Here is a 23,241-nt window from a genome sequence, read left to right as displayed (position 1 = left end):
GTTTTAAAATATGTTACTTTTAAAAGAACATGCTTAAAGAATTTATAAGTACTTTTCAAAATCTGTAGCTTATAGGAATTACCTTTTAAGATCTTTACTTTCCTATCTGTTTAGCAACTATGGTCTCTCTAAGAAAACACCATGACAGCTGCACCAGCAAACTTTTATGTTCATATGGAAAACTAATATTTTAATATTTGGCCATGTTCAAATTATATATATATATATATATATGAAATGTTCTCATTTCATACATTTGAAAATATTATACAACATTTATGATATAATTGAATAACTATATTTTATAGATTTGAAATCTGTATCAGAACAGGATGTTCTTCCGTCTATCAGCTCATGCTTCTATAACCTACATAAATCCAACAAATGGATGCAGTCTTGCCAAAGAAGGGATAAAGTTGTTCCTAAAACCAAGCATAGAAAACCAATTAAGAAGCCAGTAAACTATAGACCCAAGAAACAAAGAGAAATATCTGAGAAAGAGCTTGAAACAACCGACTCTGAAGAGGATACATTAAACGTTCCAGCTTCACCCCCTAAGTTTAGAAAATCTAGACATATGTTCAGGCATAATCCTTATGTTAGCTTTGGTGGCAAAACTATTGAGGATGAAGAGAATGTGTCAGAGGAAGAAAACGAGGAAATAGCATTGATTCTATCTAGGATTGATGTGGACAAAAAAGAAATGAGTCCCCCTGAGATCTCACAACTTATACTCGACTTACTGTTAGAAATTTGTTTACAAGATTTAAATCAAATATCACCTTCTAAAGTTCTTTCACCATCAGTATTGCCACATCTTACCCATGTTTTAACTAGTTTTTATCCTAAGTCAAATATTGACAATGAAAAGATCTTAGCCAGTGAATGGACAAAAACCAGTAATATTCACTTTCAGAGGAAACTTTTACGTGTTATTATAACATTATGCGGGGCCATAGCTGTTCAACAGAATGGAGTCAATATTATTGCTGGTCACAGGTGCTTACAAGATTTATTAGACATTGCTCAACAGATTTATAATTTGCAAAATATTAAGAAGGAATTATCAGCCGGAAATCATACCGAAGTAGAAAATGGGAATAAGAATAATTTTGATTTAGATCTTTGTTTTCTTACAGAAATTGTTCTTAGTACCACTGTTTTGCTTGACATAATATTCCAGTGTTTACCACTAAATCTTGTTTTCATCAGCAATGCTGTCAAACTTGTTAGAGATTTTATAGATGGAAATGGTTTTATATTGCTTGACTTTGTCCTGTGTCATTTGGACTTTTTGAGAACTCAGTCATATACACATTCTGATTGGTCTCATTCAGAACCAATCAGACTTATTGATTCATTTTTGAATACATTGAAATCAGTAAAAGTTAACTATATACATTCAATGAAGTGTCTGAAGAATAAACACCAAAGATGTGAATTTAGTGTGTATTTCAATCACCATCACAATATTCTAGGCAGTTCTTACACTGTTTTCCAAGAGATGTCGTCTGCTGAAAAACAAAATGGTGGAAAATCAGAAGGTGTGTGCCTAATAGCATCATGGTGCACTTTTCTTCTTGACATTTTGTTTAAATTAGAATGTAAGCTATCAAGAATAGAAATATTGAAGACATTAAGTTTGTCTGGTATATGCTGCTGTATGAATTTAGAAGTAGTAGTAAGTGGGGTGCTAAAATGTTTGCCAAAATTTTCACCTCCTGTACAAAACTTTGCTTTAGAAACGATGAATACCATAATACTTGATAACTTTTCTGGAAGAAAATTGAACAGCAGTGTCTATGTGGAGTCTAAATCTCCACCTTTTGCCTGTAGTGTTTGTTTTGATAGAGGAAGCTTTCAGGCAAATAATGAATCGGGGAATGCACATCTTGCTGTTGACAGTGGATTTTCTAGTCATGGAATGAAGATAGAGAAGAAATTCTCTGATTTTGAATTTTCAAAATGGTCAGTATGCAACATGTACAAGAACATCTTATTTTCCCAAAATCAGCAGTTAGCTGAATTGACTTCAAAACAGTTATTAAATCTTGTTATAAATGGAACTGAAGATTTGAAGGAGGAGCTTTTCTTTCGAGTCTATACATTTACATTTAGCTCATTTTTAGGAACATTAAGGTCAAATTCACCGTGTTCATCTGAGGAAGAACAAAACAAAAATGTTGAATTTTCCAAAAAAGTAAAAGTTCATTGCTTGTCAGCTTTACCCAACCTGCTTGAAGTGGAATCTGTGTTGAATGAATTCTTAGAAAACAAAGGCATAGGAAGAATATGTCAACTGTTAGAAGATGAAAGTTTGAGAAATCCGGTTTTAAAGATTTTTGAAGCATTGGTGATCTTAGATCAAGGAAAGTTAACTGATAGTGATATTATATATTCTCAAACAAGCACCTTTTCACAAATCTTGCCAAAAAATGGCCTAGTCATTAAAGCATTCATTGGTGGTCTTGCCAGTAAGACAGCCAAGGATACATGTATGGGTAACGAAACAGTAGATATAAATGATTTTGTTCAAATGTTTGACTGCTGTGATGTCCAATTTTGCTGTCAGAATTTTGCCCATGTAATGACTACAAATTTGCCTCTGCTTGTAGACATGTGGGAGACATGTGCCAGAATTTGCCTTTACAGCAAACGATTTGTATTTCACTTTCAAAACTCTCCGTGTCTAAAGATAGCAGAGAATGCCTTGTTAGTGATTATTAAGCAGTTACTATCATTTAACAAATGTGATTTGCCTGAAGGATCTGAGGACTCTGAACTAGACCTTGACATTAGTAAAGTCCCGACAAACTCCAGCAATTGTTATCTTAAACTGATGTTGATGAAGTCTTTACTGATTATATGCAGTGCTTCATACAAAAGTCTTATTAAAAAGGTATGTCAAAAAGCAATTTTATGAGACAAATATTTTGATTTTGTTTTGTTTAAACAGACCAATCACTTTTGAATAACATGAGATGAGGGGTAAATTTCTGTGAGACCTTTATACTTTATATAAAAAACAACAAAAGATATGACATCTACAGGTAAAGATACAATATTCCATGCCAGACTTTGCCATCTGTGAATTGTTCAGATGAACCTTAATGTAGTTTAATTAGTTATGTTGATCAGCCTTCTTTTTATTCTTAACATGCAAATTTCAAAGTTTTAGAATTATTTCTTCTCTAAAGTTTCACAATCAATTGATGAAAATTACAAATACAGTATTTACTAAAAGAAAAGGTATTTAAGGTGGTATGGAAGTTGATAGAATTTTTTCTTACTTTGCCAAAACGTAGTATCTATTGGTATATGTTCAAAAATATAATAAAAATGATAGGTCACTGCGCATTTTCTAAAGCTACAGGTTGTGACAAAATATTTTGTATGGATTATACAGGAAAAAACACCATTTTGTGATTACAAACTAAACGAAATGATAGAATTGTCAAATATATTAGGGAAAGATAGCTTTCAGACAATGCTTTGAGGATATCAAAACAAAAGATAGGGTCTCAATACGTTTTTTTCCGGCTAAAATACAACATAGGAAAATTCCATGTAGATTCATTCAGAAAAGGCAGTTTTAGAGTTACCTCCCCTTAAAATGCCAAATTAAAAACATTTAAAAACAACCAAAAATAATCTACACTTGTAAAAACATCAATATTTATAAGTTATATTCTTATACATTGGTTCTTTCAAATGAAAAATCACATTAAATATCTGCATTCCAGCATCAAATTTTGCTAACTTGATCGAAAGGTTCTCTGTTTTTTACAATTTAAGATGGCGAAAGACACCCATCCCACCTTATAGCAATGATAAATAATTATAAGATGTACATGTCATATGGTTTTTTTCCCTCTTACATTACTTTGTGGGGGCTATGTTTACATTAATGATACAATTCCTTAGGTATCATATATTGAAGGTTATCCCCTTCACTTCTGTTACAAAATGGTTTTGTAAATAAATTGTAGTATGGTCAGATAGTTACATGTTATTGTATCATGTCACTGTGTGTAATATAATAAATAAGTTATCAACGAAAAATCAGTTATCAACGAAAAATCACCTATCAACATTCTGTATCAGTCACTAAATAGATTCAAGATTAAATAGTGCACTTTTGTTTAAATTCAGTCAAGTTCAAATTCTTAAAGTTTGTAAACATGTGTTGGACATAATGAATGTAGTGACCACTTGAAATGTTGACACAATGCAATCTGGACAAGAGTTATCTGAGGTAATTCAGTTTAAAAAGTACATTCAGAAGATAACATGAAAAGTTGTTTGCAAGTACATTATATGTAGATAATTGGTTAATTCAGCATATAAAACATTTATATTACAATAAATGTGTTCATGTTTTTGTTTTGAAAATTGAAAAAAATACTTGAAACAAAATTTGAGGACTGTGAGGAAAATACATTTTGAGACTGAAGACTACAACAAATTCAACTGAAAATACATTTTCACAAAAATGACTTCTAGCTGACATCCATATGTCCTTCATTATGTAAATCAGAACACCACAGTCATTCAACTCTCATTAGATATAAGTTTGCATAATAAAGTAATGAATCGCTTCTAAATGATTTTGGTGAATGTTCCAGTATTGTTAATAGTTTGAATTTCATGTAACTCTTAACAGTAGCAGTTTTTCCATATTGGCTAAAAAAGAGAAAATAGTTTTTTTGTGTTAGTGGAAATTGATTTTCTAATAACCAGTCACATCATATAATTCTTTCAAAATATAAGATTTATTGTTCTTGGTTTAAAAATATTTGTATACAATTGTCAATATAAAGATAATTTATGCATTTATTTACATAGATGAATATGATTATCTGCAAATGATTAGCATAACACTACTCAAATAGAAAAGTAACATTGTAATAAATGTAACAAATTATTTTACATGACTGATATAAATTATTTTTTTGTAGGATGGACAAGAGATTAGCATGTGGTCACGGCTGAAAGAGGCATTCCAAGGATGCTCAAAACTCCCCCCAACCAAAGTCAAGACAGTTTGTGACATCATCTTGTCGTCTGCTATGCCAAAGAAAACCACAGTGTTCGATCACTCTAAACTGGAAAGCTTAAGTGAATTGGTAATTCAAAATAATATTGTAAATATAACAGCCAATGTATAGACATATTTTCAATTCAACTGATTAAAGTTGTTTTTAGTCTTTAATAGATACAGATCGAAAAAATCTTGTGTAGGTGGTTCAATGTAAATGTGATTCAAAAACCAAAGAAAAAAGATGAAAAAAGTTTACACTGCACAGAAAACTGAACATTGGGGAACACAAATCCCCACAAAATGGAGGTTAAACTTGGTTAACTGGGAGGGGTGACCAACTTCTTCTCCACTAGAGGCATCTGTCAAATTGTTCATCACAAGTACTGTTTAAACTTTTTTACGTAAAAAGATAATTACAAAAATAAAAGCATTATGATACTGATAAGCTGAAATCCATACATTCAGAGTTTTTTTCAGTGAACTTTTAAAATGTCCTAATTTAAATATATTTTAACATGTTCTTGTCCTCGTATTTTCATCTGATGGAAAATTATTCTTTTATATTTCAGTTTATTAAAGATGATGACATTGATGATGATGAGATACGCCAGTACTTACATACAACTAGTGATGACGACTACGACTCTTTGATGTTTGGGGAAGGTGGTTACTATGGTGACACTGAATGTGGATCAGATGACAATAACATACAAATAAAATCCATGGAGAATGGATATGGAATGGAGATATACCCGGCTGTTTTCAGGATTCTGGTAGAATTAATGATCAAAATTCAGCACGAAGAAAATATAAAAGATGTATTAAGTCAAATTCTTCATAAGTTGTTACAGACATTGAGAGCAAGTCATAAGGCAACACAGGCAGTTTGTCATGAGGTGAATTTATGTCAATTATTGTTGATGGTAACGTAACCTTTATGCTGTGTATGACACATGTTGCTTAAATATCTTTATTTAAAGGACAGCTACAGAAATAAGATAAATCAAACTTTTACAAGATAACACAATGAATTTAAGAACTGTGATTTTTTAGGGAAAAAAATAAATTAACTCATGTCTTTACAGTGCATCAATTATACGTATACTACTTGTGTTATGATAGTAAACAAAAATGACTTGAACTGCAAAGTAGGCTTTTGAATTATAGTGTTGTATGGTGTTAAAAAAAGAATTTGAAAGAGATAAATGATGTGAAAAAGTGGACCTTTTTTCCAATTCCTATGTAAATCAATATTGATTAAATCGAGTTATATAATATATTATAGGGTCTGCTTGAGGACATACTTACAGGATTTTGGACATTATTGATAGAAGACAATGGAGGAACTTCAGGTATAGAATAAAATATAAGACTTTAAATTGAAAATTTGAGTAATTTATGCAAATTAATTACCCTTTAAAACATACTTGAAAATGCAAACAGCTACTCAGACAAAATAATAATATTTTTATTCTGATTTAGTTTAAAAGAAAAACAATTCTTTTGCAATTTATTCCACATGTTAAATGAGTTATTTTGCACTATTTTTTCGATTTTCCGAATTTTGAGATAAAAATGATATTCTGATTATGTCTGTTCTTATTTTGTTTCAGTAAGGAATTCTCTCCTGTCTCTTATACAACTACTGGCTCAACACAGAGTTACTTCAACCGAGCTGCAGAAAATACTTCAGTTATTTAATTACGCAAACATACCTCAGGTAATGATATTGTTTATGTTCATGAAAACTTTTTTACTTGTTTACCAGATTGTTATTTTTCTTCACAGTTTCGATAACAGATAAATGAAGGGTATATGTATTTGTCAAGTACATAACAACCCAATGACACAAAAAAATCGTGATGTATTCTGTACTTTCTTTTCATATATTTTAAACCAATCTCTGAAATTTGAATATAAGAGCTCTCATAGACTTTTTATATGCCCGTTTACAAGGTGTATAACAGTATACCGTTGTCCATCTGTCTGTCTGTCGTCAACATGCATATGTCAGACATTAACTCAAAACTGCTTTAACCAATTTCGCGGGCGGGCGGCAATCAAATGTTGTCCGTGCATTAACTCATGAACCGTTTAACCAAAGCTTTTAAAATTTTAATATGTTGTTACTGACAACAAAATGGAGGTCATGTTCAATAATGACCATTTTGACTTTTACGGTTCTGGAGTTATGGTTCTTGAAAGATTGAAAAATGGCGTTTCCAGTCCTGTCCGTGCATTAACTCATGAACCGTTCAACCAAAGCTTTTAAAATTTTAATATGTTGTTACTGACAACAAAATGGAGGTCAAGTTTAACAGTGACCATTTTGACTTTTACGGTTCTGGAGTTATGGTTCTTGAAAGATTGAAAAATGGCGTTTCCAGTCCTGTCCGTGCATTAACTCATGAATCGTTCAACCAAAGCTTTTAAAATTTTTAATATGTTGTTACTGACAACAAAATGGAGGTCAAGTTCAATAATGACTATTTTGACTTTTACGGTTCTGGAGTTATGGTTCTTGAAAGATTGAAAAATGGCGTTTCCAGTCCTGTCCGTGCATTAACTCATGAACCGTTCAACCAAAGCTTTTAAAATTAATATTTTGTTACTGACAACAAAACGGAGGTCAAGTTTAATAATGACGATTTTGACTTCAATGGTTCTGGAGTTATATGGTTCTTGAAAGATTGAAAAATTGTGTTACCAGTCATGTTGTTGCATTTACTCATGAACCATTCAACCATAGCTTTTCAAATTTTAATATGTTGTTACTGATGACAAAATGTAGGTCAAGTTTGATATTGATGATTTTCACTTTAACCGTGCATCATTTATGGTTCTTGTAATATTGAAAAATGCCAGGACATGGATAAATATTAATAAATCCGGTTTGCTGTCGCTCTGACAGCCTCTTGTTCATTAATAAAAGAGGGATTTTCCTTTTTCAGACAATAACGCAAAAATGCTTTCAGCAATTCTCATGAAACTTTGGTGAATTGTTTATATCTATTGATGTAAGCTCCCTTTTTATTTTCATAAATTTCAAATATGACATGGAGAAGTAAATGAACTATATTCTTTGAAAATGTGACAGGCGTATCATGCACTCATGGTGCAGCTGTTTATTTTAAATGTTAAATGTAAAATGACAGACGTTGACACTTTAACAAATTTGTTGTGAATTATTAAAAGAAGGACGTTGTTTGCACATATAATCAACAAATACCTAAAAAATGATTTTATGTTATTTAGGAATTACTGTTATCAACATTTCTATCAATTGTTGAGAATTCTACGTCACAGCCGCATTGCAGTGTAACATTTCCATGTAAACGTACATTTGAGGTGTCACCTAAGTCTGGTCTGGTTCAGTCAACACTAAGGATAAAAGATAGAAAGCTGTTGAGTGGTAAGTAACACATATCTTTGTACCCCTCCTGCAAGTACATTTCATGTTCAATTTTCACGTCATAGATGCCACCTCTAAAACCTATACCATATCTGTTTCATTTCTTAGAATGCACATTTTATGTCTAAAAGGAACATGATTTTCAAGATATCTGTATTTAATAAGTTGTTAAATAATTGACTGAACTATTGGTATCCACAAATCATAGCAAAAAAGATCTTTCTTTATGCATAGCCATAATAAGAAGTACATGCAATAGTCATAATGGTTATTATGTTCATTTCTGAATCAGAATGAAAGACTTTTATCTCTATCTTAAAACTTTGTATTTGATTTAACATTTTTTCTTACTGTAGGATCATATTCCCCATTCTTTGCCAGTGTATCTTCTGTAATGAGCACATCACCAGATGTTTCTGAGACTGGCCTAGATTTATTTGATACTACAAGTACACAAGATGTCTGGGATATTGCTGCAATGTTTATTCCAATAAAAGGGTTATCATGGCCACCATTTGAGCAAGGGTTGACAGTTGCATCATGGGTAAAACTATCTGAAGATCAGGAAAATATTGTGAAGATTTCAAAGACAAAAAGTGGAAACCATGTCTATTTTTCAAGTTCAGAAGGTAAATTGATATTTGTTTGCATGATACATATTAAATACTGACTGAGAAAAATAGGTTAGACTTGTCAACATACTGAATAAAATTCTGACTAATTAGAACAGTTTTTCTATACCTAGACATTGTTTAGCTTTTTGTAAACTTTTTAGATAAAATTACAGTCTAAAGTTAAGTTTTGGTTTCTGTTATGATATATAATATAAAGTTTCTTTAAATTTCAGTATTTGGTTCAAGAGAGCACCTATTTCATGGCAAGTGTGGCTGGGAAATATCAGACTTTCTTCATCTTGTATCCATTGGTAATACAGAGAAAATGTTAGAAGTATGGGTCCATAGCAAAAGTGGTTACATACTTGTAAGGTACGTTTATGTGAAAAATTAGCATTTTATATATTTTTCTGTAATGATTCAAGAAAGTGAAATTGTCTTATCTTTATGTGGAAATATAATATTTTGTTTAGTCAAGATAAATATAGAAATATGCCCAATGAAACTTTTTTTTAATCTATTTCGATGGAGTAAGGGTTTAATTTATAAAGTCAAGATACATTTCTTATTAATTTCAAGCAACTTTAATCTATCATTTACTAATTTGATAATGATGATTGTAAAATATTCAAATTTTTGAATAAGAAATTTTAAATTTAGTATATCTACATTTCAACAAATTCCTTTCAACTTAAAAAATATGAACAAGATTCACTGATTGCAACTTAGAAGCTTCCTTGTAATGTTTACAGATAAATTGATATATGTTAAAGTACATTTTGTAGTAACCAATTTGTACTACAGTTAAGTATATACTGGAATTTTATTCTTATATTCCCTCCTACATAAGAAAATTTGCTTTGATTTGTTAATCAAATTTGATTCTTTTGTGTCTTTTAATGAAATATTTTCATCAATAATTTACTATTGTTAACCCTGTAGATTGACCACAGAATATGGTAAAAGTGGTCACATACTTCAAGATGTGATATCAAAAGAATCTCTAACAAAAGGACATTGGCACCATGTACTTGTCAGTTATAATGAGAAAGTAGAAGCCACTAAAACAGACTCAAAGGATGACATTACCTATTTTGGAAAGGTAAATTTTTGTTTAAAATCTAATATAACATTAAAAAATATTAGGTAGTCCTGATTTGATATAAAGCCTGAACTGCATTTTACAATTTAGAGTAACAATAAGAATCACTCATAAGTCATAATCAATAAATTATCATTGATGACCTTTTTTACATATATGAAATATCAAAGTTAAAGGGACCATCATTTGACCATTTTTAGGTAAAGATTGAATGAAATGCAATCAAAACCGTATGGGACTGACTTGATAACTAAATCTTCCAAGGCTTATCACTACCTTTTTGATACACAAAATATAGTGCATTGATCAAAACATTCTATACATCCTATCCCTGAACATTTCCAGAAATTTAACGATGTAATATATGCTCAGATATTCCAGGTACAAAATGATGCTACACTTGTCAAGAAAATTACATAACTTTTGCAAGGTACAGGAGTCTAATATCTGTTCTAAAAATATATATTATGTCATTGTTAACCTTACTTTAAAAATTGGAGTTATCTTCCTGTGTCTATAATAGCTGTTAAATCAACAACAACTACTGCAATATTCAATTTTACTTCCCACTAATAAATTGAAGCAATCTATTCCGGCAGTGCTTTCAAGCGCTTTGATTTTAGCATGTGAGATGAAATAGCATAAATACTTCTTTATTTTACTCAATGTGAGAACTACTTCAGAAGGAGATGCAATCTGGGTGCATATAAGACAATGTGATTGTTTTTTTTTAGGTAAAACTTGTGATAGATGGATGGAGGTCACAAGAAATAAAATTAGAACATCAACATTCTGTTTCTAGAAAACAGATGGACAGGATTCCATTGTTGTGTATTGGACACTCATGTACTGATCCTGAACAGTCCAGTCAGACACTTACTCTTAGCTCTCTCATGATACTTGAAGGTAGTACTTATCTAATGAAGGCATGTTATAATGTTATGAATTATAATCTTGGCACAGATTACAAACTTCCGTCATTTAATTTAGAAAGCAAAATTGTTTCCATTGCATTTTACCAATAGCTGGTGGTTTTGTGCTGGGATGATATAAATATGCATATTACAATTATATGCACTAAATCTATATATACAACTCTGACAAAGCTTAACCCAGTGGATTTTTTTTGGCCCTTTTATTTCAATGCATTCAAAAGTCTTATAGTTTTGTCTCTTAGATATTATTGTCTTTCAGCATAATTTGATGAACCATTGTGTAATGTGATGGAAAGCAACTGTGCATTTTAATACAACTGGACTAGTATCCTATTTAGTTGATATTAAGTTTTGTTTAAGATCTTCATGATGCCGTTTTCATAGCTTAGTTGTAGTATGAGCTTCCTATTATAGCTCAATAGATAATAAAAAAAAATGTACATTGTCCCAAAACAGCTGTTTGGAGTGCCTTATTAACAAATGCAACTTATAATAGAGCAAATACAACTTGTAAGAGAGCTGAGTAATTTTCTGTCCTCATTTGAAAAGGAATCTGGTATGAAAGGTTGTAATAGTTTATAATACAATGTTATTTACTGTCAATTTTGCTTTTAGGGAGCAACCATGGCAGTGATGAAGTATTCCATTTGTATGCTGTGGGTCCCAGCTGTGTTACCATAAATAAATGTGATAATGTGAATATGGATATCAGTTATGGGCCTTTACTTACAAAACAAATGGAGCTTCACTCTAAGATGCCATCAGACATTTTGGTGGGATCAAAGAGGGTTGATTTAGATTCATTAAGGGTAAGTGTTATTAAAAAATTCAACAGTTTAAGGTAATAATATTTGTAAATATATGTTAGGATATAGACCTTTTTATGCCCCATTTATGGGCATTATTTTTCTAGTCTGTGTGTCCATTCGTCTGTCCGTCCGTCTGTCCCACTTCAGGTTAAAGATTTTGGTCGAGGTTAAAATTTTTGGTCGAGGTAATTTTTGATGAAGTTGAAGTCCAATAAACTTGAAACTTAGTACACATGTTCCCTATGATATGATCTTTCTAATTTTCATGCCAAATTAGAAATTTCCTCCATTTTCATGGTTCACTAAACATAAAAAATGAAAGTGGGATGGGACATCCGTGTACTAGGGACACATTCTTGTTTTATTATGTAAAGTTAGAATTTTCATTAAACCTTTTATTGCCAAGGATCATATTTGTTGAGAACAAATGGTTTTGCTGTAAAAGTATGTCCCCTTTGAGAAAACTGATACATTTGTTAAAAAAATACTTTTAATTTTTGTGGAAATCTCAACAAAATGCAAATTTCTGATTGATTTATTTTCAAACTAAAGCACAAAATTGCAGACAGGAAAGAATATTGTATGTCAAACTTAAGAATTGACCCACATGGTTGTAAATCTTTATGTACTAGATAGTAATAAGTTGCTGTTAATATTTCAGTCATCTCTGATTTTGACTTTTAACCCACTGATGCCTGACATAGCCTGTTTCTACAGAAATACATCATCACAAGATATGCAAATTCTTGGTCCAAATCTTGGTATCCCTCAGTGTCAGGACAGTGGTAACCTGCTAATCCAACAGCCAATCACAGCTCAATTTACATGTCAGGCTAAGCTTGTGACCCACAGACATCATAGTCTAGAGAAAGCTTTAGAGGGAGCTGGTGGGATGGAAGCAATTTTATTCCTTGTTGCCAAGGTGAATAGATTATAGATAACTAGTTGTATTTAAAAGAATAAATTAAAGACATTCAAAGAATGATTATCATAAAATTTGCTGTTTGCGACTTGCCATATAAAGACAGAAATTATAGAAATAATAATGACAGCACAGATTTGTTTATTTTTTGAGTCAATTACTGCAATAACTTAAAGACAATTTGCTTGATTTAATCTGCTTTGTACTTGATGACTCTTAACTCGACTGATTTTTGCTTATCAAGCATTAGTGACAGTGTTATAATTTATCAAGTAATGTTATGCTTGTCAATTCTATGAAAAATGAATAGATACAATGTAGATTATTTTGATTCTTAAAGAATATTGTACAAAATTCACCTGAATGGAATGTGGCATTGGAAGTCGTCAAATTCAAAATAATTAATTATTTATTTTCATGAAAAAATGTATTAGCACATTGTCAATTTCTGTTATTCATGGCTTACTGAATACCTTAAATTGGAATAAGTTGGTGTAAGAATAATTTGGTCAATGTTTTATTTTTTGTGTGTATAATTTTGGTACCAAATAAATTAAACAAAATATGACTACAACAAAAATAATCCATTTCAAAGTATTATAATAGGAAACATATTCAAACAATAACAGGTGTTTACATGGGTAAATCATACAACTGTACAAGTCTTAACTTTCAAGTTGTTTTTACATAACATTTCCAGGTTTTTGAACTAAACAATTGTGACAACCATCAGCAGGATTCCTTACATGAGCTGCTTCAGTCCAAGTCTTTACAGATCTTGTTTGCTCTAGTAAACTTTTCTACATATTCATCCAAAGACTTCATGATCATAAATGGAAATCAGCTTCTAAATAGAGTACTGACCAGCTCAAAGGCTGTCCTAGGATTTCATACACTGAAGGTCAGTAGCTTTTGATAGGAAGGAGGTCCGTGGACCCCATCTATTTAAACTATCTCCATATCATAAATAAATCAATTGGCTCAATTACTACACCTATCAACTAGAACCAATCCTACTTATCTTTTATAATCAATTAAACTCACTGAATTGATTTATCTGATTTCCCTCCTTGGTATAATTGATTACGATTGACTCATTTAAATCACTACACCTAATGCATATTTTAAATAGACAGTTTCTATACTAGAATACTTTCAAGTTGAATTATTTGTTCCTTGATTAATAAGATTGAGGACAATGTAAATGTTTTCATTGAATATTATTTTTATTTATTAGGTTTTGCTTGATGCTGCAACATCTGAATCAATGCTGCGTTTTGAACAAGATGGTACCCTAGTAATGAGAAAGAAATCAGAAGCCATGATTACAAACATTTCAGTGATTGTTGACCTTCTTCTAAACTGGAGGATTTGGGAGGGAGCAGACGACAGTATTCTTGTGATGATATTCCATGTGTTAGCATCATTAGTTCGAGATGATCATCCACATCAAGCCTTTAATCTTAAACAGTTTCATTCTATAAATCTGATCAGTAAGATTTTTAAAATATATCAGGTAAGTCAAATTTATATTCAATACATTTTTGGGGGAAATGGCAGGGACTTGTAGAATACACTGAAATTGTTATACCCTTTTTACAATAGTGGGTCTGGTCTATTGTCATTGTTCATGATCAGTACATCCAATATTTCATCCATTATTCAGTTTGTCTAGGTTAAGGTTGTTAATCTGAAAGTGGAGGTTACATTAACTTGAAACTTAGTAAGAATGTTCACAATGATATGAAGTTATGAAACTGTATGCCAGATTACATTTTTTACCCTAATTTAAAAAAGATGCTGAATAAGCTTTGTAGATATTGTGATTAAGACAGTAAACTACCAAAAGATGCATAATGGTAGCCAGTAGGGTTTCGGGGGCACGGACAAACCCCCCTTGAAAACAAATAAGCACTGTTAAAGTCAACGTTCTGTTCAAAATGTGACTTCCCCCTCCCCCTTGGAAATTCCTTGCTACAGGCCTGAGATGTTTCCATGATTCTTTGATTAGTAGTTCAATGATATATGCATTTAACCACAAATCAAGTCATTATCATATATAGTCTAAACACTTAATTAATGAATAAGGTCGAGGTGACTTGAATGAATTCATGAATTCACACAAAATTACACAATGGGCAAAAGAATAAAAGATAGATTTGTTTAATGTATTCAACTAATCAAAAGAAAAAAACTTGGTCAAGACCAGCTTTATACTTGTTATATTGTGCCTATATTTCTATGTTTTACATATTTTATCCAATAGGAAAAAATTCAAGACAACATGAAAGCCTACTCTGCTGAGATTGCCCAGTCTGTCATCAGTATATTACAAAGCATGCTGGGAACACCACCAGACATTCACCTAATCATGTCTATATGTGATTTTCTATTGTTTGTACATCCTGCAACAAATTCCTATGTCAACCATACAAAAAACAGCTTTTATTTTGTAACATGGTGGAGTAAGTTTTGTTTTAGCTGGTTAACTTGTTAGATCAACTGAAATGTCCATTCATTTAATGTTTTAAAGTAAGCAAAAAAGTCAGGCATAATGTCCTTACATAATTTTGAAAAGGTTGAAATGGAAAATTTAAGAAAATTTTGTTAATGAAAATCATATTAAAACTTTCAGTTCATTATAATTTTGTAATTTATATTGCAGGTGACCTGTTGATTAGTTTGGAAAAGTAATAATTCATTTAACATGCATTATTAACAAAATGTGGACAAAGTTAAACCAATTTTTGTTTAGAATTTTTTTTATTTCAAAGATAAGAAAATATTTATGCAATAGTATTATTTCAGATGAAAAGTCTCCAAGCAAGAGAAAAGATAGTATATTTGTGAAGCATTCTATGAATATAACAAGCACTCCTCATGGTAAAAAGATTGAAAAACAGACATCAAATGAAAATACAGGTAACAAGTGATTTGCTAGGGATACATCTAAAAATTTTAAATATTCAACTACTTTAGAAACTTTATTCTTCATGTGTGTTTTGTTATATCAATAATGATGCTGTTTTAAGAATTATTTGTATATTATGAATGGAATGCCAGATTTTCTTGTTTTAATTTTGTTTAATATTGAAATTAATCTTAAGGTGGTACCTAACACTACAGGGAGATAACTCTGTAAAATCAGCTAAACGTTTTAATTACGTTGTGTTGTTAAGGGAATATTAAGCTTCTCAATGATCAAAATAAGTGTTTGTCAAACTGCTATATAACCAGTGTAATTTTTCTGATAAAACGGTTGGTTCAAATTTTTTGAAATTTTTATATTTTTGTAAAAGGGTCAAAGTATATACTTTGTCAAAATTTTAAGAAAATTAAACGAGCCAAATTAATTTTAGTTAAAGTGTTGGGTACCACCTTAAGTGGGATTTTATGATTTTACAGAAATTATTTTTAGTATAATTAAAAGTGTTATGAAATCCCTTTTATGAATGAAAGAAGATGTGTGACAGAAATCCAATGATGCAATATAATCAAAGACATCTAGAGGTTAACATGTGATGTGGCCTTCAACAATAGACATGTGTATAGTTTAAGTTCTAAAGTTCTAAATGCTAGGAATCTGAAAAAGTTGCAAATAAATTTAAGGGGGTTAATTAAAGATCTGCCAGTAACACTTTTTAAAATTCTAAATAGCAAAAAAAAAAAAACCCAACCCAAACTGATTCAGATAGGACTAATAAATATCCCTGACAAAGTGTTTAACCTGGGAAATGTACATGGCCATTGGTGGAGTATGTTTTTATAGGCATTTTAAAAAATACTTTTGTCAATCATATGCATTTGATGTTTTGACCTAGCTTCTTAGTTGAAATGTCAAAAAATCTATCAACAGTGCCAAACAATGCCATGAAACTACTGCATTTTCCCAGGTGAGTAATACAAACTTAAGTTTACCATCATTCTTTCTTACAGAATTCAAGGCTAAAAGAATTTTGGATTGGACTAAAGACAACACAATAACAAATCCTGAAGATTCTAGTAGTCCAGGATCTGATATAGATAATACTATACAGACTACCAAGAGTGATAATCTATTAAACAAAGAGACAGTAATGACTAAACTTAATTTGTCAGAAGATAATGAAGAAATAATAGAAACAGTATCAGATCTGGAAAAATCAGATAGTGGAGGCAATATGACTCCTACTTCTGAAGATAATAATAAACATAAGGAAAGACAACTGTCAATTGGTTCCTCTGGTGAAAGGAGATTTTCTATTGGCTCGTATGAAGGGACTTCACCTGACAAGATCACTAAGTTATCTTTGTTAAAAAAGATAGGAGCTTATGCCTCATCTGGTTCCCTGTCGAGAGAAATGTCTACAGATGATGAGGAAGGATTGTATGCTCCACGACCAGAGGTGGATTTTGATGAAGATGATGACGAACTAGAAGCAGAAAAAGGACTGGTTGCTCTTTGTGTTGGTATGTATTATAAATATTTTTCTACTTAATTGCAAAAAAAAATTAAAAGTTAAGTTCCTTTTGTAACTTATTTGTATTTAAAATATTGGTAGACCATATGATTTTGATACTCTGTACATTAAAGTGTGCTCAAATGTACAAAACAAACTTGGAAATTTTGAATAGGGAATCTTACTTCAAGGTTGCTCTGCTTGTTTTCTCCTTTGTCTTTCCTATGATTCTAAAAATTTTATTTCCAAGGAACTTGAATTCACAGCTTCCTGAAATTTAGTATTAAGCCATCATTTATAACTGTGTGATTGTCTTTAATCTGGTAACTTACTGTTTCCCCATTACTAGAAGTTGGGTATCAATTGTGAGCAATAGTTCACAGTCTATCATGTTTATCTGATACTTATAACAATAAAATTTTATCTATTATAGGTTTACTAGAAACTTTGACTAATGTGATGCTAACACTGCCAGACAACAAGATCAGTAACGTATTTCAGAAGGTTATCAAACCTGACATAGCTCTAGTCCTAGCTCATCATAGTTCTCCTCAGATTAGAACTGCTGTCATACAGGTAAATAGTGGGGTGCTGATGTCTGATTCATTACTTTCTTTTAATTTTGAAATTGAGTGAATAAGGTTACTAAACCCAGTAAAATTATATGTTATGTTGTAATAAAAATCTCTTTTAAATGTTTTGACTTTGCATTTTTATGCCCCTGCTGTAGTGGTTCTGTTTTCTCTAACTTAAATTGGCATCAACCAAATCATACTTATACACAATGCTCAGGCCTGTAGCCAGGAATTTCCAAGGCGGAATTCGTTGGACTCATTAACTGGACTTTAACAGTCACAATTTGAACAAAACGTTGACTTTAACAGTGCTTATTTGATTTCAAGGGGGGGGGGGGGGGGGGGGGTTGTTCTTCCGAAACCCCCCTGGCTACGGGTATGATGCTTATTACCTCAAAACTCAGATCAAGTACACATTTTTGTAGTGTCTTTTTTACCAATCTTGAGTTATGTCCCCATTATAACCTTGTATGCAAGAGTTGGCATAATCTGTGTTTCATGGGCACATTCCCCATTAATTGTGATTCTGACTATATCAACACGCTAAAGTTAATTTATATTACGACTTTAATACTCTCTTTTTTTGCAGGTTATTAAAGCCTATTTATTACGAGCTGGTGAAAAATTGGTCGAAGAGTTTATGCAAAAACAAAGTTTCCAACTACTAGCAGTACAGCTACATAATTATCCAACACATACAGAACAAATAGAAGAAGTGGTTTCTTTTATTCTTGGAAAACCATTTACATTTGAAATGAGGTATGTTTAGAACATTAAAAGTTAGAAAAGCTAGATTGAAGAATTGACATATTTATGGAAGACAGAAAACAATGAAGATTTATCTCTTTGTATAAACCATTTAAGTTTAGATACATATGAACTTAATTTCTAGAAAGAAAAATAATGACTAAATTTATTTTAAGCAGAAAACTTATCTTTTAAAAGTTTAAACATTTTTATTATTATTTATTGCAGCTCTATTACGATTGAAGAGATAGAGGAGCCCCATGAACTACAACAAGCTGCTTTTGCTGTTTTCCTGTCCCTTATAGAGAATACTTATAGAGATGTAGCTTTGTGTCATAACACCCTGACTCTCGCAATACAGGTAAAGACTGGGCTAGTTACTGATAAAGAATACTATTACCAAACCGCAGGCTACCTCTTCTGGTGTTGGTTCACCTTTTTAAAATTCAATAATATGTATAAGGATGAAGCTTGTGTAATAATTCTGTTACTTTCATACTACAGGTAGGGGCAGTGCTAGTATTCAATTTAGTTTGATAAGATTTTCTTTTTTCAATTACAGATGTTTGAGAAAAATGATGTGATAAGTTCATTGATGTTAGACAACAGAATAATTGAAGTGATAACAAATCTAGTGGCTAGAATTAACAGTATAACAACAAGGTAAAGTTATCTAGTGGCTAGAATTAATAGTATAACAACAAGGTAAAGTTTTGTTAAGATAAAAATCAAGAAGCACTTTGATGTTAGGATGGAGAGCTGTATGTTTTAAATTATTGTTGAAATAGGAGATTTAAAAATTCTTAATTGCCTTGAGCCTAGAATAGTTGAATGGCTATCATCATAAGGGAAGAATATTATGTATTGGCATACATTTTTTGCTGCTTTCATAACCATACTTTCCCAAGTATACAATTTCATAGTTCAATAGTAACATTAAATTTATTTAAAAGTTTTGAAGTAAATAAAGAAGTTCCATATTTTGGGATGTAAATACTTGTTTGCTAATCATTCAATTGGCTGTTTTTAGTACTACTGTTACAGAAATGTTTCACATTAAGGAGGCTCGAGGGTATAGAAATTTCAGAACAAAATTAAACATTTTTTTTTTTCATTACAAGTTTCAGTTGTTTCTTTATCATATGGTACAAAAATCATTCAAAAAAATCAATTCGTTTTGGCCCCAGATGACTTTTAAATGTATATATCATTGAAAAAGCTCCAAATTATCTCCCTTTGGTGCAAAAAAGCCATGTTTTGGCATTAATATTGAAATATCTTTTTGAACTCATCGGTGACCTATATTTTTTGTTATTATTTTCAAATAAGCTGTACTAAAACTAAACTATTGTAAAATTTGAGCGATTTCTGTAATTTAGTTCTTTTCTTATTTCGATATTACCTCTATTTTTCCTATTAATTAAACAGAAAAAAAGTACTATTACAAAAATGTATGCTTTTTTCGAAGGCAGATGTTCATTTATAGAAAAATATAGCAAAATCCTATATTAAGTAAAAGAAATGATTTAGACCTGCGAGCCCCCTTAATGAATTTTTTTTTGTTTTGTGTAATTATTCTTTTGAATTACTCTGCATTAACTGTATCTTTATGCTTACAGATTTACAGATATGGAAGGTATTGATGAATACCAACTAATTCTTGAGGATATACAGATGCTATTGTGTAAAATTGCTATCAGAGAGTTCAGGTATAAATGTTGTTTTTAAATTACTAGTTATATTACAACTGGATGATCTGTGACCAATTTTCAAGTACTGTAAATTCAGAAATTATTGCAATGTTTTTATTATTGCGAAAATGCAACAGGGTTATAATCGAAATAATTTAAACTCGCATTTTGTAATTTGTTATATAAATTAAAAAGGAATTTTGAAATTTGTTATATGAATTAAAATGGAATTTTCTAAATATTGCAAAATCGCAACAACAAATGCACACAATAATTAATGGATTTACAGTATTGCGGATTTTTTTTACATTCAAGGATATTTGATTTCATGGTTTTGCTGACAAGCATTTAGATAATTGGCACTTCATTAGACATCTAATTTCGTGGATTAACTTTCCCATGCAATCCCTGAAAATTGGTATCCCATGAGTATTTTAAAATGATCCACAGTATAATGTATATACTTATATCATTTTTTATTTCAGTAAAAATTATATATCTAGTTTTGTTCACACAATTTTTTAATTGACCATGTGAATTATCTTTTTTTGCAGGTGTTCAGGAATTACCCATATACAGCAATGTGAAGAGATTTTAGACTTATTAAAGTTGTTAGAACGTGTTGAAGAAGTTGTATATGGTGTGTATAACATTTTAGACAGATTTTGTGCTTCTTCTAAACACATGATCCGAATTTAATGAAAATTTCTTAGAATCTTAGCAATATACTGCCATTGTTCACCTCTTAATTGTTTTTTTATTTAGATTTTTGTTTTTTGTTTTTCTAAGCAATTGATGGACTTTGCCATTGCTTTATATGGTGCTAGGCTATTATTTTATTAGCTATGCTCACAGTACTATTTCAAAAAGCACTTTTAAGGTGATACCCAACACTTACACTAAAATTAATTTGGCTCGTTTAGTTTTCTTAACATTTTGACAAAGTATTTACTTTTACCCCTTGACAAAAATATGAAATTTGAACCAACTGTTTAATCAGAAAAAATTCACTGGTTATATAACAGTTTGACAAACACTTATTTTGATCATTGAGAAGCTTTATATTCCCTTAACAACACAACGTAATTAAAATGTTTAACTGATTTTAAGAAATAATTTTATTCTTCTTTTTCAGGAAAGAATTCTAAACAGACAGAAACAGTGAAGGCTCTTCAGTATGTTGTTGTTTTGTGTGTGTTAACATTTGTTGAAAGTGAGAGCCAAGAAGGAACTTCTACTGTAAAAACTAAACCATACAAAAGAACTACTAGTATCAGTACTTATGGTAAATTAAATATACACACTGTATTAGAGGAATTAAACTAAGTCATCACTAATAAATAAGAAATGTGCATATGTTATTGCTACTACCCATCGAGGATATGCAAGTGATATCATTTCAGTTTTTGAAGGAAATTATATACTGTTTTCTGAATAGTTTTATAGTTCCATGTAAAATTTGAATCTTGAAAGATAAGGGACAATTCAGTGGAAATTTTCAGTCATTCTTTACTTAAATAATTCAAATATACTTGAAATATTTTAACTTCTTTACTTGCTTGTAAAAAAAAGGAACATTGCTTTTCACTCTTTGCCCATTATTATTCTTTTTAGAGCAAGTTGAATATTTTCTTCTGGCCACTCTTATCTATATTTATTTGAACAATTTTAAATAAAAATATATCAGCACTATATATTCAACCCCCTTCATTTTAGAATTTCTATATGCACAAATGGAATATCCTGTATTAATCATGTAATGCTTTGATTTGATTTGGTTCTGGTGTTTTACCGCCATTTAGGCTATTTTGTAGCAGCCAGTTTTCATTAGTGGAGGAAGCTGGAGTGCCCAGAGGAAACCACGACCTTCGATAGAAAAACAGATAATCCTAATCAATTTAGGTTGGAGATGAGTGCATTCGCACTAGCGGGGTTTGAACTCACAACCTCAGTGTTGACTGGCTAGTGAATACAGTAGTAACTACTTAGGCCACTCAGCCACCAAGGCCTCCAATTATGCAATGTAGCAGTAGTAACTACTTAGACCACTCGGCCACCAAAGCCCCCAATTATGCAATGTAGCAGTAGTAACTACTTAGACCACTCGGCCACCAAAGCCCCCAATTATGCAATGTAGCAGTAGTAACTACTTAGACCACTCGGCCACCAAGGCCCCCAATTATGCAATATAGCAGTAGTAACTACTTAGACCACTAGGCCACCAAGGCCCCCAATTATGCAATGTAGATTTAACATTATATCTCACGAGAAACATATTTTTACTTAAAGTTTGCCACACCTGTACAATATAACTGGTGTATGGACTCATATTCTATGTCTGTGTTATACATTTCTGTCAGCTTAATGACTGGATTACATAGAACTTAGAATATAATCTTGTATCTCTTTGAAGATCACAATAAGTATTCCGCTTTGTATATCTGCAATTATCATTGCTTTAAATGGATTTATGAAATTTCAGAGTTAACTCAACAAAAAATAGAATGTGAAAAAAAAATCCAATTATTGAGTTGATTGAAAACAAGTTCTCACTCCATTTTAAATTAAAATTGGTATCCAAGTATAACAATGTTTACCCTGTTTACCATGTATATATTTCCTTTGTAGGCAGCAAGATTACCATGCTTTTCCCAAGCACCTCAATCCGACCCTATCAATCCACTCCTTCCTTCCAAACTCAAGGTACCAACAAAGTGACTACTTTTGTAGATCAGCCATTTGAAGACAGCGGGGATAAAAAATTTCACATCTCACAGAAACCGAATATGGTCAGCAGGGCATTCTCTGTAGACAGCAAACCGACAGGATTATTGGGGAGTATTTTTGGACTAGGGAAGAAGAAAAGAAATGAGTTCATACCTTTTACTCAGTCTGAGTTTATTGATAGACTAAAGAAATGGGTGGTGATATCTGTTGACCTGGGCCCGGTTGTT

The 23,241-nt window shown here is 31.2% G+C and overlaps 1 protein-coding gene across 3 annotated transcripts in view; it reads left to right on the top strand.

The window, feature by feature from the left end:
* The window catches only part of LOC143067971 (lysosomal-trafficking regulator-like), a 68,014-nt gene that overhangs the window by 15,577 nt on the left and 29,196 nt on the right, over positions 1 to 23,241 (top strand). For 2 of the 3 annotated variants that reach the window (XM_076241647.1, XM_076241650.1), the window contains 25 exons: positions 309 to 2,899; positions 4,959 to 5,126; positions 5,611 to 5,937; positions 6,327 to 6,393; positions 6,655 to 6,761; positions 8,297 to 8,453; positions 8,810 to 9,082; positions 9,301 to 9,439; positions 10,010 to 10,169; positions 10,904 to 11,075; positions 11,720 to 11,913; positions 12,575 to 12,835; positions 13,536 to 13,736; positions 14,073 to 14,351; positions 15,102 to 15,300; positions 15,644 to 15,757; positions 16,772 to 17,284; positions 17,708 to 17,850; positions 18,439 to 18,608; positions 18,825 to 18,957; positions 19,159 to 19,259; positions 20,216 to 20,305; positions 20,842 to 20,927; positions 21,423 to 21,572; positions 22,916 to 23,229. In XM_076241647.1, the coding sequence (XP_076097762.1) occupies positions 309 to 2,899; positions 4,959 to 5,126; positions 5,611 to 5,937; positions 6,327 to 6,393; positions 6,655 to 6,761; positions 8,297 to 8,453; positions 8,810 to 9,082; positions 9,301 to 9,439; positions 10,010 to 10,169; positions 10,904 to 11,075; positions 11,720 to 11,913; positions 12,575 to 12,835; positions 13,536 to 13,736; positions 14,073 to 14,351; positions 15,102 to 15,300; positions 15,644 to 15,757; positions 16,772 to 17,284; positions 17,708 to 17,850; positions 18,439 to 18,608; positions 18,825 to 18,957; positions 19,159 to 19,259; positions 20,216 to 20,305; positions 20,842 to 20,927; positions 21,423 to 21,572; positions 22,916 to 23,229 (7,109 nt within the window). The remainder of the gene's footprint in view (positions 1 to 308; positions 2,900 to 4,958; positions 5,127 to 5,610; positions 5,938 to 6,326; positions 6,394 to 6,654; positions 6,762 to 8,296; positions 8,454 to 8,809; positions 9,083 to 9,300; positions 9,440 to 10,009; positions 10,170 to 10,903; positions 11,076 to 11,719; positions 11,914 to 12,574; positions 12,836 to 13,535; positions 13,737 to 14,072; positions 14,352 to 15,101; positions 15,301 to 15,643; positions 15,758 to 16,771; positions 17,285 to 17,707; positions 17,851 to 18,438; positions 18,609 to 18,824; positions 18,958 to 19,158; positions 19,260 to 20,215; positions 20,306 to 20,841; positions 20,928 to 21,422; positions 21,573 to 22,915; positions 23,230 to 23,241) is intronic. The other variant, XM_076241649.1, reaches the window with a different exon arrangement.

The sequence above is a fragment of the Mytilus galloprovincialis genome, chromosome 3 (genome assembly GCF_965363235.1).
Source record: "Mytilus galloprovincialis chromosome 3, xbMytGall1.hap1.1, whole genome shotgun sequence".
NCBI lineage: Eukaryota > Metazoa > Mollusca > Bivalvia > Mytilida > Mytilidae > Mytilus > Mytilus galloprovincialis.
This window is presented reverse-complemented; position numbering and strand designations above follow the sequence as displayed.